Consider the following 19,869-nt stretch of genomic DNA (forward strand, 5'->3'; position numbering starts at 1 on the left):
CCCAGAGGTTTGCTCCAACGCCTGGAGCACAGCCAGGCTGCAGGCACCAGGCACCATCCAACAAAGCCCAGTCTCCTTGCTCCACCGGGAATGCCGGATGATGCCATACCTGCCTGATGATGCCGAACCTGGCCGCAATGCTGCTGCTAGTGCCAATGATCGTTACAGCAGAGGAAAGGAAAACAGCGAGGCAAACCGTGAGGGGAAAGGCTGGCTGTGGCCCTACCTGTTGTGGGCCCGCGCTGCCCACGCCGTGGTGGTGAGTGAGTGCCCAGCGGTGTGGAATAGCCCGGTGACAGGAAACCAAACGCCGGTAACCTCGACGGAGGCTTCAACACGTGTCAGGCGATTTTCCATCTGGGGCTTGAGGTTCGGGAGACCCCAGTTGGGGATTTGTTGTTTGTTTGCCTGTTTGCGGGGGGGGGCGGAAATCACTTTTTCTGTGACTGATGCTACCCCTGGCTCAGACCGGGGTCTCTCCCCCCTGCAGCAGGCTCAGACGGGAGCGGGGGAAGGGGGGGGGGGGGGGTATGCTGTGACCCGGGCCACGGTCGGAGGCGGAGGGGCCGCAGGCGCCGCGCTACGCGTTACCTTCGGCGGCGGCCGGCGGGGGGAGGAGGCGGGAGGCGGTGCCGGCTCCGCGCGGGGCGGGGCGTGGGGGGATCCGCCGGGCCGGGCCGGGCCGCGCCGGGCGTGCGGGGGCCGTGTAGGTGCGGCTCCTTTAAGGTGTCCTGAGGCGGCACCAGACCTGCCGCGGCAGCGGCGGCGCGGGGAGGAGGCGGCCGGGAGGGGAAGGGGAAACCCACGGCTGCCGCGAGCGACTCGACGTGACACCAGAAAGTTCAGGCGCGGCGGGCTCGGCCCCGCCTGACTCGTGCACCCCTGCCCCGGCGGCGGGGGAAGGCCAGGAGCCGCTCCTCCTTCTCCCGCCGCCGCTTGCTGCTGCACCGAGGGCGGGCGTGTGGGGCGGGTGGCTGGGGGCGTTGGCCCGGGGAAGTTTTGCTCGCCCTCTCTCTTTCTCTCCTTTCTTTCTTCCTTCCTTCGCCCCTCCTGTGCCCTCCTCCGGCGCTGGGGTGGGGGCGAGTTTGGGATTCCCGCGTGCAGGGGGTGGCGGCGATGCTGGGCAGGGCGAGGGGCTGCCGCCGGGGCTCCCCTGCCAGCCGCCCCGCCTGACTGCGGCCGGGCTCCGTCGCGGCCCCCGACGCGCCCGCCTCCTTTCCCCCGTGATGGGAGCAGGGGCTGCCGCCGCGCCGCCGAGCTCTGCCCGCCGCTCGCCCCGCGCCGCCGCTGCCCAGTGACTTGGCGGGGCACTTTGCGGAGAGCGCTTCCCTCCTCGCCTCTCGCCTTCGCCTTCGGAGGGCGGCGGAGGCCGGTCTGTACCCGTCCCGGCTGTGTTCCGTTACTGGCTCGTCCCGGGCACCCAAAACAAAGTGTCGGGCCGGAGCAGCAACTTGTGATCGGGAGGCGGCGGACCTCGGCTGCGTGAACTCGAGGATCTTTTGTTTTCTCCTGTCGCTTTGGATGGTCCTGGGAAGTGTCAAGGCGCCGCCGAGGACAGCCAGGGCCAGGAGAGGGGAGGCCGGCCGGAGTTGGCGTGCTGCCTGGAGCCCCGCGGATCTGACAGTGTCCTCCCGGAGGGGGCTCGCTCTGGGAGTCCGGCGGGACTAGGAAACCTCGCTTACGTTAAGCTTCTGTGGAATTACAACTGGGGGCTCTTCGTTTCTCCCCCCGCTCTTCTGGCATGAGACTGCTTGCAGGCGCCACCCGAGGACAATGATCGCGGAGTTTGCTCACTTTTACCTCTTTGGATTCATATGTCTCACCTCAGGTAACCACCACACGTAGGCGAGTCGGATACGAGGCCGCGGCGGTGACCGTGCTCCCGCCGCCCGCCCCGGTTTGGTGGGGGGAGATGCGCTAGCCGGCCTCTCCGCGCCTCCCGCCCCCCTCCTTTCCTCGGAAACGAAGCTTGACTTCCACCCGCTGGGCGCCCAGACCACGTTTGTCCCGGGCGCGGTGTCGGGAGCAGCCGCCGGCCGTGGCCCCTCCGCGGGTGGGGGCTACCCCGGGCTGGGCGCGGGGACCGGGCTGGGGGGATGCGCGGCGCTGGGTGCGGCCCCGGGGCTACGGGCGGCGGCGGCGCCCCCTCCCCCGCCGGCAGCAGGGGCGGCGGGCTCGGGAGGGTCGTTTGATGTAACCACGGGTGGTAACGAGCCCCGGCTGTGAGGGGACGGCGGGAGGTGGGCTGCGCCTTCCGCTCGGCTGGGGCTCCCCACGGGTAACGCGCCAGGGGAGAGGCCGCAGGTACTGCGCACCCTCTGCCCCGGGCGGGCCGTTAACGGCTTTCACCCCCTCCCGGCGGCGGGGGCAGCCCGGGACTGTGCCCACGCGTGAGGGGTTTAACCCCGCGTACTCACCCCGGGTGGGGAGCACGGTGGTCGGGGGCGTGACGTGGGGGGGGCTCGGGGACAAGTTTTGCTTCACCTTGGCAGTTAAAGTTTACCCACGTGTGTGAAGCGCCAGCGTGATAGATGGGAGCAGGAGAGATCGTCGAGGAGATAGGGGGGATTAATGGTCATTAGGCACTGTTTGCGCGGGGCTTATGCGTGTTGGGGCATCTTATCGTGCCTGTAGATTGAAGATAGGGTCGTACTAATAGGGTTTTGTTGATGGCAGATTTTGCTCTGTGTAAGCACCCTATCAAATCGTGGTGTCGAGGAATGTGATAAAGGGCAGCGTGTAATGACCTCAGAACCGGCGCGCATCCCTCCGCTTCGCGGTGGCGTGCCCATCGCACCGCTCAGCCCGCGTGGCGTGGGGCGTTAACGTGGACCGGGGTGGTCGTGGAGGTGCTTGGGGTTTGGGGGGTGTTTCTACGCAAGCTTCCTGTTGCTTTTAGGAGGCCAGATTTCTCTGCCTGTGGTAATCCCGTTCTCAGCAACACCTTTTGTCATACGTTAAGCTAAGAGTAAATTCAGTAAAACCTTGTGTCAAGGTTAGTTTGGGCGCTAACTTTTCTACCCTGATTGATTATTATAAGTTTGCTGAGGACCCTTTGAGTCATTGAAGTTATTGGTAGCATGAGACACCTGGTCAGTAAATGAATGAATGAAGTTTTTGAAAGATTTAAGTACATCGCCTGAAGCTTTAAGTCTTAATTAACGTCACCAAATGCAATAACTTATGTCTGTTTCTAGATTATATCATAAATTTAGCTATTACCTTTTTGCTGTTAGGTATTAGGTTTGCTTCTTGTGGCTTTGAATATGGAAAGCTTTGCATCTCTGTCTTTAAAAAAGAGTAACTCTCTTTGCTTTTGAGCGTGTCAGTCATGCCATCTTCAATTTGATTTTCTCCGTATTGCCTTCTTTATCTAATGGAAGAAACAATTGGAATGGGGAAGAGCCTTTTCACCATTCTGCTCTTTGTAGATCTTTCATGATGATCATCTCAATTATGGAAAAGTTGACTTCATAGACAATGTACTCTGTAAGTCATTTCTGTACTGGAGTATCATTAACTCCAAGTTAAGAAGCAGGGTTGGGTGTTGTTTTTTTGGTGTGGGTTTATGAGTTGGTTTTTTAGGTTTTTTTAATTTCATTCTCTCATCTGTTTCTCAGATAATAGAGTAAGATGGTTGTATGTTATTTTGTGTCTCTTCCCCCCCCCCCCCCCCCCCCCGAGTAGAGATGTTCTCTTTAATAATGTTGATTCCAGCTGAGTTGTTGGGGAGAGAAAAAGAAAAAAAAAGCTATGTTTTTTAATGGGGTTTTAATTTTGCCTTGTAAGCAAAGTCAGTAAAAAAGATAGAGACAAACACCAGAGAGTAACTTAGCTCCAACTCCCTTATCAGAGGGTTTTTTCTTTTCCCCCCCTCAGTTAGAGTGTGGTCAAATAGTCAGTCCTGTGTCTAGAACAATGGAGATGCCAGAAACCTTTGGCAGGATGAAGTTTGAGGGCAGATGGCTGCAGTGCAGAAGGAAGGACAGGACTCATCTACAGCAGTTTCCACAGTGAAATCCTTTGAGTTCTACTGACAGCTGATCTGCTTGCAAGTTGATTGATCCTTTCCTCCCTTTTCCGCTGAAGGATTTCGCTTCCCTCATGCCCACTACTGAATCAACGGTTTGTGTGGCCACACTCTAAATGGGATGTTAGAAACTTCTACTGAGAGATGAGAAATAATTGGGAGATGGGGAGGTGGGAAATCTTAATAATAGAAAGGTAAGTTCATTAGTGTTTGTTAAAACAGTAATTGGTAAACCACTTAGAATTTAAAACCCCTAATTTTTACCATGGTGTTGCCTCTGTGCATTGCTGTGAAGTACTTTCTTTCATCTAAGCCTGTGGTTAATAAATGTAGAATAAATTCAAAATTTGAATAATTTTGAACACTGGAATTTAGCAGCTTTCCTCCCTTATTCTCCCAGTATAATGTCAATGCTTCTTTGCATAAAGATAAGAATAAAAATTGCTTTAAGGAGTACTTCTCTGGTATCCTTGTTTTCTTGAGTATTTACCTGCTTTCTGCCCTTTTTCCTCCATTTTGAGGCAGGTTTTCCTTCATAATCCATTGAGTTTTCATCTCTCCACCTCCCAAGAAACAGCAGCGTCAAATTAATACATTTGGAAAATAAAAGCTTTCGGTTATCTGGAAAGAAACATGCAGAATGATTTTTCTGGGAATAAGAATGTCCAGGTTCTGGTTTTCCACATGTGTGTTCACTGCTCTAGCAATTCTCAAGGCTAAATATGGTACTGTGTGATTTTTTTTTTTTTTCTGATCCCTCCACAGAAATATTTATATTTCTATGAGGTATTTCATTGTGTTGCTGATTCCCACCTGCTCAACATGTTTTCCCCCTTTCCTGTCCGTGATATCCCATACTAATTACTGTACTTCATGTGGGATTGGTACATTTGCTCAAGAGGGCTTTTTGTGCGGTATGAAATAGGCAGCTCTGACAGCAGCGAGGCAGGCCTGGTTTCCAGTGATAGTTCTAGCCAGTGGAGGGCAAAATTGTCTCTTGTATTCCTTCATGGGAGAGTTACCTTCTGACAGTTAATAGTTTAAGGGGTGTCCGTGGAGTGTCCCCAAAGTCCTTTCTAGTTGGCTAGCCTGCCTATTGGAATAAATACATCAGTCATTTCTTCTTTTATACATTTTGGTTGTTTGTTTCATAAGTTTGTACTTAGAGGAAAGTTTCCCTTAATGAAGTGATATTAGAGTATTTCTGCTCTCTTTCCATATTTGCTGCCTAATAGTAATAAAATAAGATATTTTAAAATGTTACACAGCAATTCAAAGGATTATGAATGTTTAAGTGCATAATCTGTAAAGTCAGTCAGTCACCCAAGAAAGCATAAAACCCAGGTGTTTTTCACCTACCCCAATACGTTGTGTGCTGTTCTAAGTAATTTTACTCTAACAATGTTTAAGAAAGATCCAGACAGCTACTTACAGTTGAAGAAGCTGGCAGTGCTTGCACTGTGAGGACTTCAGACTAGAAAGGAAGTAACCATATGCTATGAAATGGAGAATATGCCATCACAAATAGGAAATTATCAAAGTATCCAGGTGTTTGACTGATTCTAAGTCACTTATCCTTGTGACTACTGATAGTATCTGTGGTGATCAAACGTGGTTTGTTTTTTTTTTTCCCCCAGTTTGCATTAATGTTTTTTTTTTCTTTTCTACTAGAAAGAGACAATTTTTTTCATATAGCTTAGGTAGTTTGGATACCTGTTTAAAACAAACGCACACTCAAGATACTTTTTTTGCTCACTACAGTGAGTGTTGGTTGTCAGATGTTTTCTTGCTTGTATGCCATGTAGTCCCATACTATTGTCCTGAAACAACACAGTATTTTCATTAGCAGGGATCATCTGTAAAGCTCATGGTACTGAACTTTGGAGGATTACTGTGTACCAGTCATAATATTTTATGAGAAAACATGAATTTATGTGAAGGATACTCCTGAATCTCCTGCCTAAAGTTTACAGGCTAAAAGTTCTGTTTGAATCGATAAAGATAGATGGACCATTACAAATATTATCAGAAACTAGCGACACTTAGGTAACAACGTTGTTTAATGTCAAACATTAACATGTGATACCCATGCCAAATTATGTTTTAATACAAAATGCTTTGGAAGTGATGGCCAAAGAGGCCCAACGGGGGATCAAAACAAATCTTTTTCTTGTAAGAAGTAGAGAGAGAAAATATTATCTTCAGACATTCAAGACAGAGAAATCTACTGATGTACTTAAGAATCTGAGAACCTATTCCCTTGCTCTCAAATAATATTATTTTTGGTTTGGCACTTAATTTTCGTAAATAACAAAGAGTTTTGTTTCACAATCCTAAACAAGTGTAATATTATGTCTCATTAGGGAATAGCTTTGTCTAATTAATTTAATAATATACTGGGGCTAGCAAGTCCAGTCACTTGCTCAGCTTTTACAATTTATTATTTTTGTCATAGTTAAATGCATTATGTGAGTAACGGTTGCTTGGCTTGGTGTCATGGTAGCTGTTTTAGATTCTTCTTCAAAATATTTCTCTTTCATGGTGAAGATCAGTATTATTGTTGTGAATTTGTTGGGGTTTTTACGTATTTGAATGGCTAGGAATGAACCTTTTTGTTGCAAATAGTTTTTAATATTTTGAGGTTATTTTGTGGTCAGGAACCTTGCTCTTTCCAGGCAAACTAAAGGGCACTTAAGAATTTTATATGTTGAGGTCCTGACACATTTTATTTGTGTATTCTGCTATATAATCTCGTTTGGTGGTGATAACCTTCCTTAACTTTTCACCTGAGTGCCTCTTCATAAAATTGTAAAGTAAATAGTGAAATAACTGAAGTAGCAACTCAGGTGTATTTTAAGTCCAATAAATTGTGTAAACAGGGGAAATAAGAGTATAATCCTGTTAGTGACTAGAAGCTTGACCAAGAGGTGGGAGTAGAGTTACAAAAAAAAATACTCTTCTTAAATATCTTGAAAGTTAGAGGTGCTTTTAAGGGCAGATAATTTACTAGTTTATACCTTTGCTTCATACCTTCTTTGGGTTACCTATGTAGGTCCTAATACCACTGTTTGACTATAATAGCATGTTTCACACATACGTTGATGCCTCTTGGCCGATTATTGCGTCAGCCTTAAATTAGCGCTGAATTGATTTGAGTGAAAGGGCATTTTATACGAAGAAAGAAAATGTCTTATGAGAGCAAATGCTGTGGTCTGCAGACGTGGGCCATAGGTGGTAGCTAGCTACGTTGGACTCACACAGTTGGGACTTGGTACTATGGAAAATCTCAACAGGTGAAAAAGAGGAGCAGCTGGGAAGCTGATAATGACTTCAGTTTTCACTCAGATGTGCAGAGTTCTGTTATGCTGTTGTTGTATTACATTTTGGAGTTTTGGTTTTTAACGAGCTAAGTTAATAATCAGGATACTGAAGGACTTAGGCCAGGTACTGGAAATGACCTTTCCCTGAAGATGATGGCAAGCTTTTTTGAAAAAAAAATGGTGGTGAATTTAATTCTGGATGCCAGAATTTCTTTGGTAGTTGACACAATTGTTTCATTAGAAAAATTGTACATTTACCCACAAAAATGATAAGATACAGTTCCGGAACATTTGTTAAGAGGTACAAGGGTAGGCTTCTCAGACAAGGAATGTATATGTTTTAATTGGTGTTAAAACAACAGCACAAAGTTAGCCAGAGGTAGGCAAGTGTTTACTCTCATTTAATGTTACTGGAGTATCCATTTCAGGTATAAGTGGTAGAAGAAATGTTCTACACTTCAATAAAACAATGAATAGAGGCTTAAGGAAAGTATATTCTATTTCTTTCCATGTCTTTTGAAAATAAAGTGAGGAAACTATTTTTAGTGGGAAGATGGAGTATATGAACAACTAATGAAATTAAATACTGTCAAATATTGAGAACTATTCTAGGGTTCTCTGAGATATGTAGATTTTTTTCCATGCCTCTCTTGTTCTGAAGTTTAGGAAAGTTTCTAACCAAGACTGATGTGTGTGTCTGACTGGTTAAAACAAAACAGATACCTTGACAATAGTGTGATATGTGAATGGTGGAAGGCCAGTCTTTTAATTTAGAGCCGACTTGTGGTCTGCATTCACACCTGTGAACAGGGAAGTCCTTTGCTGAGGACGGAACGGTTTATTGACTGGTACATCCTCAAGGTGGCCTTACCAAAAGGACATGAACTCTGTGCTGAGAAGGGGAATAGAAAACCTTTTTCCTTCATTACTTCCCACTTTTAGTGAGAAGTAATGTTAATTGTGTTTTCCAGAAACAGAAATGTTGAAAATACGAATGAGGATCTACCACTAATCAGCAGAGAATGTGCTTGTAGATCCGGATAAAGGATCTGCATGTTTTAAAAGTTTAAAAAGCAGCTTTGTGTCTGAAACTGCATTTCATGTTCTCAAGCTTGCTCATAGTTGCTTTCAGTGCCATTGTCCAAAGAACTACACAGAACTTGAGCACTTCTCCATCTAGCTTTTAGCGAAATGATGTCAACGTGTTGCTACAGGAATGAAGGCCCTGATGGTGTAACTTGTGTGTGCACTTCACCTTCTGATGTAGATGTTCAGTATGTGGTTTTTGATAACAGTGGTAGCATTTTTTGTTGTCTTCAGCCTCATTTTTAACACATTTGGGTTTTATCTGAAGGGATTTTCTTTTTAATAAACTCTATACAACTAGTGCATAGAAACATCAGGGTTTTTTATAAAGACATCTTAGGTATTCATCTTCTCAGTCAAAGTGCTGACATGTATAGAATACTTGTATTGGCCTATATACTTTCACAAAATAGTAAGTATGTTGCTGAAAATTTCTTTCTTATTTGTCTTTCAAAGAAATTCCATAACAAACAATTGGATTCCATATCTAAACAAGAGGGGAGTACCTCTGTGGGTTTGCTAACTGGTGGTAGAGGTAAATTCCACAATGTACTCTCATTCACCTCTTGTTTTCTGCCACCAGACTTACCACCTTTAGAATGGCATAGGGCTTTCTGTACTATGTTAAATGTTTATATTTATTTACATTTAAGTAAATCACTGTAAATTAAATACATAGAACATTTAATTTAAATATAGCTTACTATAAAGTCAGCTCAGACTGCTGCAGTCCTGAAATATATGTACTTTTTTTGAAGAAATGCGTAGTCAGATATGCAAAATTATTCAAGGTGCCCTTTTTGTTGGCAAGTATTTGCTCAATATGGTGTTGCATTACCTTAAGTCTAATGCTAATATAGTGAATGATTAAAATAATATGAGCACTCCTTACTGTAGATTAAAGATTTGTAAAGCTGACAAGCCTGTGCTGAGCTCTGGATTTAAAATCTTAAACTTAATATTTTATTTTCTTTATCTTGCATAGTGAATTAGCAGTTGGATAAGCTCAATTTTGGAACAGCCTGTCTTCTCAGATGTGGAGTGCAGAGTATAGCGAGGGTTGGTTTCCAACCAATGAAACCTGAAGTCGTTTGTGACAGCCGTTTGAGAGAACTGGACAGTCTGTATACTCTTGATGTTACTGACTATTACAGTCTTTGTCTTCTGCTCCTTTAACTGTCTTGTACATAAATCAGAATTGTGATTTCTTTAGTACTGTTAAACTGTTCCATGCTAGTATTGCATTAAAACTTGCTTGGCTAGCATTTTTGTATATTCTGAAATTTGCATGTCCCAAGGCAAGATATTTATTTTTCATTCTGGGTTAGTTATATTGCCTCTTATCTAATTGCTTAACTGCCTTTACATTGAAGATTAGACATGTAACACAGTTAATGGTTTAAAATTCATATATAGAAGACTTTTACTATTTGCTTCTACAGTAGCGTAATACACATTAACAGTTTCTCATCTTGGAAATTAGGATATAATATGTGGCCAAGGATATAATGTGGGCCTAAATATGTGCGCTGGATGAATTTCCCTTTGTTTTGGAAATAGGTAAAGGGGGAAAGAAATGAGGTTTTGACAGTGACCAGATGAACATGCTTTAAAGAGTGGCTTGATTTTTTTTTCAGTAAATACTAAAACTCAGATTTTTGTAATCCAGGACGTTGTGAGTTGTTGAAGTTGGGAACCTACAGTCTAAATTTAGACCAACTTAAGATCAGTAGTGCCTTTTGAAACTCTTGATTCTAGTGTTTAAATTAAATTGCATAAAGTGTCAGACTTCAGTTGTGAATGTTTATAGATAACTGTGGGTAGTTAGCCTGTCTGAAAATTGAGATTGTGGTGAACATCTCCTTGAGACTCAATTAACTGAAAAAAAAAAACCCCTTTCAATTTGCATGTGCATCAGTAGCCCTGTGTAGTGTGAGAAGCCAATGAAAAATGTGTTTGAGTATGTATTCTTTTAGAATCTTCTTGGCTTGTCAATTTTGTAGTGTATTTTACTAACATCGGTCAAAAGCAGACTTTTCAACCTAAATGTCTCCTGCTGGCCGAATAAGCCCAAGCATGTAAGCCCAAGATAAGGATACCAGCCCCAAATCCAAAAGTAGGTTGTGCCTGTATTTATGTGGTGAATGCATAATATAGGGCCATAAAATACAGATATCTTTTTTTTGATCGAATGTTCAGCAATGTCACTTCTCCTTTTTCTTCTCTCAGAACCTCTTGGCACTTGATATTAAACTTGGCGCTTGCTCCAGCTTCCTGCTGGGAGATCTCTTGGATGCCAGGCAGGTTCAGAACTGGGATTTGCAAATTCTGAATGTTTTCTTCCCTCACCTCCCACTCACAAAACTCTGTCAGTGCAACTTTGTGGTTTTGGAATATAGCTGATGCCCTAGGTACAGCAGTTGACAGATACTTTATAATCAAAGTGTTTAATGGTAGGAGGTGATGGGAAAAAAAAAAACCAAAACGTAGTGTGAGGAAACAAGGAGAAAAGAAAAAAAGGCAAGGGTAGTAACAAATTATTTTACTTTTTGCTACCCAAACCAGGAGTTCTCACTGGAGATTGTAGAGTTTGGGACTATGATGCTGTAACAGCAAAATGTAGGAGAGAGGATGTAAATAACAAACTGGTTAAATGAAAAGGTGTCTGATGTAGCCGTTGAACGGAACTTGCACTGTGCCACTGCTCAGGCATAAAAGTGATTGGCAGGAGGCCCCATGCAAGGAGTAAAATCCTGTCTCCACCAATGTGGAAAATTATGGTTTTGGCTGCAAAAGGAGGTAAGGCTTGGAAAGAATCAGCATATCTCTAGCACTGAGGGGCATCTGGAACTGAATGGCTGGGTTAAATCATTCAGTAGTGATTAATGACACTCATTACTTAGGTTATATAGCCCTTAAAAATTAAAAGGAATAATTTAAAACTAGATGCAAAGCAGAAAGAAGGAATCGTTGATACTGTTTACCTCTTGAATACAGAAGGTGGATGAAAGTCTTCCCTACCTTTTGATACAAGGAGAAATCTGTGAAGTGCTGCTGTTAAGTTTAGAAACTAAGAAATTAACTGTTGAACAATTGTTCTGAGGAACATTTTGTGACTTTGAAAATGTGTATGGAGCAGTCAGAGCCTTGAAATGGGAAGGAGTGTGCAGGATGGAATTTTGCTGCTGATGAGTACTTTGCTTCTTAGAAAACATCAGAAAATTATTTCTGTTTTCTCCTTTACTCGTGAGCGCTAATCTGTGTTGCCTATAGGGAAAGCAAAATATTGAAACATATAAAATGAAACAAGATTAGAGGCATACAGAGTACTTACTTTAACTTCTCTCGAGCATGATTCTGGCCGTTACTGAGCTGAATGGTAATGTAGCTTGGTATCATATCAGGAATAATGTTCAAAATGTTCAAAGGCTGTCATTCCGTAGGAGGATTATAGTACTGATATAAATACACTTCTGTTTACTTCCAAGTTTTTAGTGGAGGGAACAGAGAAACCAGTGAAGCATGTGTTCAAGTGTTAATTTTTAGAACTGTAAAAAGAAACAAACAGTGGGATCATTTATGATGCTACTGCTTAAAGTGCTTGACCTTTCTGCAGCACATTCATAGGGGTAGAAAATAAAAGGGAGCTAGGCCCTTCTAGAATAAGATATTATCCCTCTGGGTCTTATCACTGCAAATACTAAAATAGAATTCAACTTTAATCTCTACCAGTTAGGGGCTGAGGTTCCCTAAACGGCATTGCTGAAAAATCTCTGCTCACAACATTTTTTGGCTTCTGGATTGCCAGTTTACTCACTTGTTTAATGTCTGTCTTAGTTTTCTTTGTTATTTGTGTGTGTGTGTGGTGTGTCCATCAGAAAGCAAGGAAGTAAGATTTTTCTAAAGCTACATGATTGCTTCTTTCCCATCCATACATTTGTGGTAGCCATTACCATAATGTGGAATGAGACTAATTCCTACCTCCCTGGTACTCTGTATCAGATGGGGATTTTTTTTTCCTGCCTTTGCTGGGACAGCCAAGCTGGGAAGTTTGGCAGATTTAGGTTGACCCAATGCCTTAACCAGGGAGTGAATGTTATTTATACAGGCAGCTTTTGGGTTTTTTTTATTCTCTGAGTATAAGGATTATTGATACTGCGAACATTTGATTTTCATTGATAACTATGAATTTTTAGGGGGGGAATCACTATTTAAATGTCAGTGAAGTCAATTGTTATTATTCAAAAAAGATTAGCTTAATGTCTGCCCTCAGATTATCGTGTCTTCAGGATTGATGTTTCTGTCTTTGACAGGAATTTACATTTTATTTTACATCAATTTACAGAAGGACATTTACATTTTGTTTGCCTGTTACCTTATTGCAGGAAGGAAAGCAACAACCTCACAGCTAAAAACTCATGGTGACCTACAGTCCACTAGTAATTAGAATTCAACAGAGTTAGTCGTTTAACTTGGTCATTTCATCACAATTCCCGTAGGCTTGCAGCTGATCATTTTGAATCTCATAAAATGAAATTTTATTTTACTCACCTTACGCAGGTCAAGTAAAAAGCCACATCGAGTTAATTAATCCTTTTGTTTGCAATGAACTGAAAGTGGCATTTGTTTTTATTCTAGCAGTCATGAAATCACAGGGTGTTGGCGACAAGTCCATTACTGGCTCTGTGCACTGTGTTTGAGGGCTTTTACTCCACCCAAACCATTATATGTGCAGACTGTAACGTACTTGTTAAAACTTGCTTTAAAATGAGGATTCCATTTTTTTAAAAGCACTAATAAAGAGAAAATAAAAATAGCTCCCTGTTCTTTATTAGCATAAATGAGAGAGAAACAGCAACTCATTCCTTTTGTGGCCTGAGGAAGAAAAACAAAACCGGGATGAATCCTCAGCCCCTTAAAGTCAAAGGAAGTTTAAGTACTTATTTCAAGTTTTACCTTGTCTTGCAAAGGCTCAAGTTGTGTGTCACTTTTCCACTCGTGGTGTTACATAGAAAAGCTTAATAGTGGAGAAAGAGACAATTAATAATGTCACTTAAACAGTGAGGAAAGTTTGAAGACTAATCAAATTCTGCCATTTAGCCATTTAGGATCCTTTTTTTGTCATTCATTGCAAGGTTGGATTTACTGCATGTTGTGTTGGTGCTGCTGGTGTGTTTCCTGTGGTAGTCAGTCATTCCCCTGCTTCCTCAACACCTGTACTGGTTTTGGTTTAGCTTCTCCTTTTTTTTTTTTTTTTTTTTTTTTTTTTTGGCTTGCGTGTCTAATTACTTTTTCAAAGCATTTTTGGCTTTGAATTTTCCTGTGCTGTGTAACACTCTTTTTTTCTGTGGCATCTAACCGGGATTGTGAGAGAAGTGTAATGCATAAAACTATTAGTTTGTTTTACATAGTTCTGACTTTTTTTAGATAGCAAAAATACTCAACTATTGCTGTTGCTCAGGTTTGAAAAGGAATAGTCTGGTTCCTACTAGCATAATACTTGAAGAATGCCGTAATATATTATAAACAGTGTTAAGCACAGATCGCTTCTTTAAAGAAAGAATGGTGCCATCCATTTAAAATAACAAGCTATGAGCTTTTAGAACATGCTATTTCCAAATCTCTACTTAATTTCATTCTTTGCCCCCAAAGTTTTAAATTACAGAAGAAATAAAGCCAGATTTTCCGCTGTGACTAGTCTTTTTTTTTTTTTTTCTCCTAGAAATACCAGGTGTCTGATCAATAGCATGTGGTGGGAAGCATGAATTTCATCTCTGAGGAGACTTTAAATGCACTTATTTTCAACTTTCATGAGCTACAAGTTGTATGTCTTGTTTTGTTTGTCTTTTCAACTGGGCAATGCTAGGTAGAGTTTTGTTATTTCGCTACTGATTTAAGACAGATACGTACATATTTTTCTTCAGGCTTTTAAGGGCTCAAGTTTAAGTGGTAGATCATTACTCAACGCATCAAACGTGAAGGGTGATTAACTCCGTCTGGGTGCATGCAGTGTAATTTTAGAGGCTACAAATGTTGTTACAAGTCAGGTTAAGGTTTAAAGGTGAAAGTTTGGCTGAATGAGTTTTACAGCTTTAAGTTAATGTACGCAAACAAAGAAACTGTTGTTTTCTACCCGTTTATGTCTAGTGAGCAAGTAGCTCATGTGGTACAGAAAAGAAAATGTGAAGATTGTGCAGTTTGCCATAAAGTTCAAACTGCATACTTTTTATTTCAATTTAGAAGTTCCAGTAAATAAACTGAATCTAATACAACATTGATTTTGGCTGTTCATCTTCTAAATGTGAAGTGAAGGGATAACGGCTTTAAACTAAGTGATAATGATAGACTTAATGATAATGGCTTATTATTAGAGCTTAACTTTTAACATTAATGTATTTTTGTAGATTTGCTCATATGCCATTAAATAATTTGAAGAACCTGTTGAGATAAAACCTCAGTAAAACTCCCCAAGTGTGATTAAGCTTTCCTTCTAGATAGTTCTAAAATTGCATTCACTCAATTCTCTGACTTACTTTATTCCCGAATATTTAAGTTCAACAGTATGTGGGAAGAGAATAGATGGTTTTTGAGTGACAGGGAAGTTATACAGAAAGACTGGAATATCTTTTAAAGATATCAACCTGATTGTTAAAATTGTAAGTGATGAGACAGGTAGAACCTGTCCCTGTCCTGTCACCTCCCCCTAGTTAAAGATTTCTTAAAGAGCCAAGAAATGTGGAAGCTTTTTTGAATATCTGTGATCAATTCCATTTACATCAGGTATAAGCTAAATGGTGTGGATTTTTATATGGCTGTGTACTAATGTAAGCAGCCGCTCAACTGTGTCTGAAGAAGTGATCCAGTCTGATAGCAATTCTGATTGCAAAAGCCAGGGCATATAAATGGAATAAAACAAAATGGAAGTGATTAAGGGGAATAAAAATAAACAGTTTTTTTGTCTCGGTAAATGATACCTTTAAAGCACAGGAGCCTTGTCGAACATAATTAAAGTTGTAAGAACTGGGGTAGGGTGAGTGGGCTGTATTCTCTGAGGTCATGATAGAAATACAGAGGTCAAGGTTTTGCACTTAGTCTTATGTAAACAATGTCATGCCCTGGTAAGTATAAGAATCGATTTAACGAGGTTAAGCTAATTTAAAAAAAAAAAAAGCTCATATCAAAATTTTAGTGCAGCCTCTATATCCTCATTTAATTAGTTCATGGGGAAAAGCGAAGGGGGAAAAGTGAAGCAAGAAAAGTGAGAAGTACAAGCTTTTATTTATGCTTGCTTGTGGATGCCCATTGCTACTGAGTGATTCTGTGGTGTCAGACTTCATACAATAACATTCCTGTAGTTTTCCCAGAGTGTATTTCATGAAATCTGCAGGTAGGCAGTTTTTAATTTTTGCCTCCAGGTCAAAATGAGATGACTTCTTAGAACCCTTGTTTCTAGTTAGGTGTATTGAATATTATTTTCTTTTGTCACGGAGCTCATGTGCTTATCCTTCTTGCAGTCTTGAATGGTGCTGTGTATCTCCCCAAGTATATTAAATCTTTATTTAGTTCGAGTGGTTGTAGGGTTTGGTTGCTTTTTTTCCCCCCCTCATTAGTGGTTTGGATTATGTATTCAGACCTACGTTTATGGTAGGAAAGAAATTCAAGGGTGTGAAGGTATCCTAACAGTTTTCCCTTCTGAATTACATGAATTTTCTTTCTTTCTCTCTCACTGCCTGATCTCTGACTCTTTTTGTGTTGAGCCTCCTTTCATTTCGGTCCATTGCCAGTCAGAAGGAACCACCAGCTCCAGACAGAACACGCCTCTGACTGTTAACAGAAGGATGGCTGGTGAAGCCATAAGAATTCAATTGAAACCAGAGTTCTGTAACTTAGCCTGGCAAGCACAGGCACCACTCCCTCCCAGAAGTTTGAAGGGCAATTGCTCAGGCTTTCACACGCTTTGTCTAGTCATCCACCAGCTGTGAGCTGGCCAGGGCTGACCAGTTAGAAACTGCTGGTTGTGTAAGCCGTCGCTTTTATATCACTGCAGAGTAAGGAGGGCTGCAGGCCCTCAGAGAAGGGGAGGACCAGCGTTCAGCGTAACGATTGAGTGTGAGGAAGAAACATGCTGCAGTTCCTGGCTCTGACAGTCTTTAGGCAGCTCTTCCTTCTTGTGAAATGCTACTTTAATGTAGGTCAGCTTTCACTGTTGTAACGGAGTGTAGGTCTAGTGAAGTCGATGAGCCGGTGTTAATTTACTTCACTTTGTCTGCCCAAGTAGATGAGCAACTGGCAAACTCAAAGGCAAGTGCTTATCCCACAGGAAAAGTTCAAATCAGTTTGGTGTTTTGCATTTGTTTTTTTCTCCCGGTCTTCTGAGACAAGTCTTGATTGTGTTTATTTCAAGAACAATTTAATTCACAAATGAAAAGCTTGTAAACTGTTGCTGTTTTGGAAATAAAGGGATAATAGGTACTTGAGCTTCTCCTTCCAGATCCTCTCTTTACTAATAAAATGAGTGGGTGATCTGAGCTCAGTTGAAGAATAGGTGAGATCACAGAACTGTCAGACATCATTCAGCATGACTGACATAATTAGCAGCTTCTAGGTGGAGGAGACTGAAGATTGCTTTTAGCGGAGACTGCTTACGCTTGCCCTGCCTCATTCAGAGAACAGAGGCATCCTGTATCCCAGGGCTTTTGATATGTCTAGTGAAAATGAAATAAACACTGTGTTTTGCCCTGAAACAGCTGACTTTGCTGTGTTATAGTTAGTGTTTACCTGACGCTCTTTACATAGCGGAAGGAACAGGATATAGGCCGGTTAGGCCTTTGGTTGAGGCTCATGAGGATGTATTCTCTGTCCCTTCAAAACTACTTCATCAGACAGACTTGGACCAGCCTGGTCCCTATAGATGCAAATATATGTTACAGAGAATTGCAAGACTGGTAACACTTAAAATTTTTTGTTCAAGAAATAAGTCTTACAGGTCAAATGAAAATTATGTCTCTTCTAGCAAGCTAGATGACAAAGCCGGTGACTTCAAAAAACACGTCTGAGTAACTAAGCCATTAGAGTTTGCTAATCTAATGTTATTGAGTAATGCTGTCTAAATCTCAGTGAGGAGTCACATGCTTTTAGTGCTGGACTGTGCACTACTTTAAAAAGATGTGCAAATAGGAGAGAAAAAGACTTCTATAGCATACTACATACCTATCTATTGGAAGAGTGTGCAGTAGATGAGAAAAAAATATAATGCTGACTCCTTTGGTTTTGTTGTTGTTGTCCTTAACAATTCAGCGCTGCCCAGAGACTAGACCCTTCCAACTGATGGGATGATTTGGTTACCTAGATTTAATGTTGCTCTAAGTGTTTGCAGGACTGGATAAATTTATTTTGTTCAGTGTGAATTGAAACTCTTCACTGCCCAGTACTTTGCTTCCTCCTGTAAGCAGATGTATTGGAGTTTCTTACATGAGGTGCTTTGCATACCAGTTGCTCTGCATTTACACTAAGTGCAACCATATGAAATGTTTACTCTTTAATGTGTATTTGCTATTTTTATGATCAAATAACTCCAGGAATGTATTTTATCCTATATTATTATCCAATATTACACTTTTTAAACTTTCACAAACACGCAATTGGGGGAGATTTGCAATAAGCAAAAGAATTACTGTGTGAAGAATGTTACCCCTTGTATCAGACCAAGAGTATGTGGAGTTTTGCTCATTTTTCCCATCCACAGTAACTTCAAATGAAATCATTAGCCTGGAATGATTTCTGGATATTTTCAAATGGTATCAAGTATCATCACTTTTGTGTGTGTGAATGGTTGATAGTCCCAGGCAGAAGGCATGATTGCATCCTGATTGACTGTGTTAAGACTACTTGCCATTTGTAGCAACTTGGCAAGATGTGGTCTGTGCTAATGATTCAGAAACAAACCTTGCACACAGGACTTCCCCAGCAGTTCCTTCCATCCTGGCTAGAGATCCCCTAGCGTTGATAGTGGTGTGGAACATTGCAACAGGAAATGTCTTGGTTTGACTTGGTTGGTTGTGTGGTTGCTGTGTCATTTAATGCTTTGCTTAGTTCTTTCTTTTTTTAAACAGTCTATCCAGACATCTTGCTTGCCCCGCCCTGCTTATAGGGATTTATTTTAATTACAGTTTGAGTTAACTTTTCTTTGAACGTGTTAAGGTATGTCTCTACTTTTTTTTTTTTTTTGAAAGTGAGATATTATATAATGTATCTGGTATGTTTTGGAACGTGCATAGTTCCCTGGCAACTGTTAAGCAAAATTATGTATGTTGTAGTGGAGGAAATTATTTTACTCGTAAGTTACATATAGAGTTAATTTTTTTAAAATATGAAGTAATATCCTTCAGGATAAAGTAGGATCAAAAGCCATTTATATTTAAGAAGTTAAATATTGTCAGTGTTAATACTGCAATTTTGCTAATATTTGTACCCAGTGAAATGACTTGGCAGTCTGAGGGCTAATACCCAATTTTGGGACGGGTGTCAGACAGGACTCTTTCCTCCTAAACTTTGTTTCCTATGTCATTACAGACCAAGTCAGAATAGTAGAGGCCTAATTGGGGTGAATTAAACTAAAGAAAACAATGTTTCCACAATTTGGTTGTGAAAAGTGTCAGAAGGTGTGCTAGTGTGCACACACACCTGAAAGATTGCATATACAGCTTCTCAGTTTTCATGGATGTGTCTCAGTTCCAGAGATTAATATATCTGGCTTGTAAGCATATAGACTTAAAATATTTAATAAGTGAACAAAAATTCTGGGGAAAATATGAAAAGTAAATTGGAGGGTTTTTTCGCAATTGGAACCTGACTAGAGGAACAAAATCTTTAGTTTCTGTTGGAAACTGTACGTTTCAACAGCCATTCAGTTCAGGTATTCACCACTTCTTGTTAGTGCGTTAATGTGCAGGATATCAGCAGGTCTGTAATGTAAGGGCTCTGTATGTTCTAATTAGGTGGAATCTAGCAAGATTAAGCAAGCAGGATTTTTCCTCGCTTCTGTTTCACATTGACAGAGTAAAGATGCTTTTATGGGCTGTTTTCATTTGACCTAGTGTAAGTGCCCACTTGTTAGGCTATGCCATTGTATAAACTGGAGGTTGTTTTATTATTGGTTTTTGTGGCTGTGTTGCATGTGGGGTTTTTTTGGTTTTGTTTTTCATAATGGGAGTAAGAAATCACTAATTAGGGTGCCATGAAAGCCATGGAAGAGCCTCACAGCACCCAACTATCAGAAGCAATAGCAGTCCAGGATGTATTAAGCGGTTGAGCTGATTAATGCCTCTCTGCGTTAGGCTGTTGATACGTTGGCCAGCTTTAATTATGTGCATTCAATAAAAAGTAGATGCTACTCAAGCTGTATTTGTTTTTTAAGGAAATATTTCTAGTGTG

At 41.6% G+C, this 19,869-nt stretch overlaps 1 protein-coding gene across 3 annotated transcripts in view; it reads left to right on the forward strand.

The window, feature by feature from the left end:
- Positions 1-976: 976 nt before the first annotated feature.
- The window catches only part of ROBO1 (roundabout guidance receptor 1), a 313,399-nt gene continuing 294,506 nt past the window's right edge, over positions 977-19,869 (forward strand). The window contains exon 1 of one of the 3 annotated variants that reach the window (XM_075769520.1): positions 977-1,828. In XM_075769520.1, coding sequence (XP_075625635.1) covers positions 1,774-1,828 — 55 coding nt within the window. In that variant the 5' untranslated portion in view covers positions 977-1,773. The remainder of the gene's footprint in view (positions 1,829-19,869) is intronic. The other 2 variants (XM_075769537.1, XM_075769530.1) reach the window with 2 other exon arrangements.

This window comes from Balearica regulorum, chromosome 1 (assembly GCF_011004875.1).
Source record: "Balearica regulorum gibbericeps isolate bBalReg1 chromosome 1, bBalReg1.pri, whole genome shotgun sequence".
NCBI lineage: Eukaryota > Metazoa > Chordata > Aves > Gruiformes > Gruidae > Balearica > Balearica regulorum.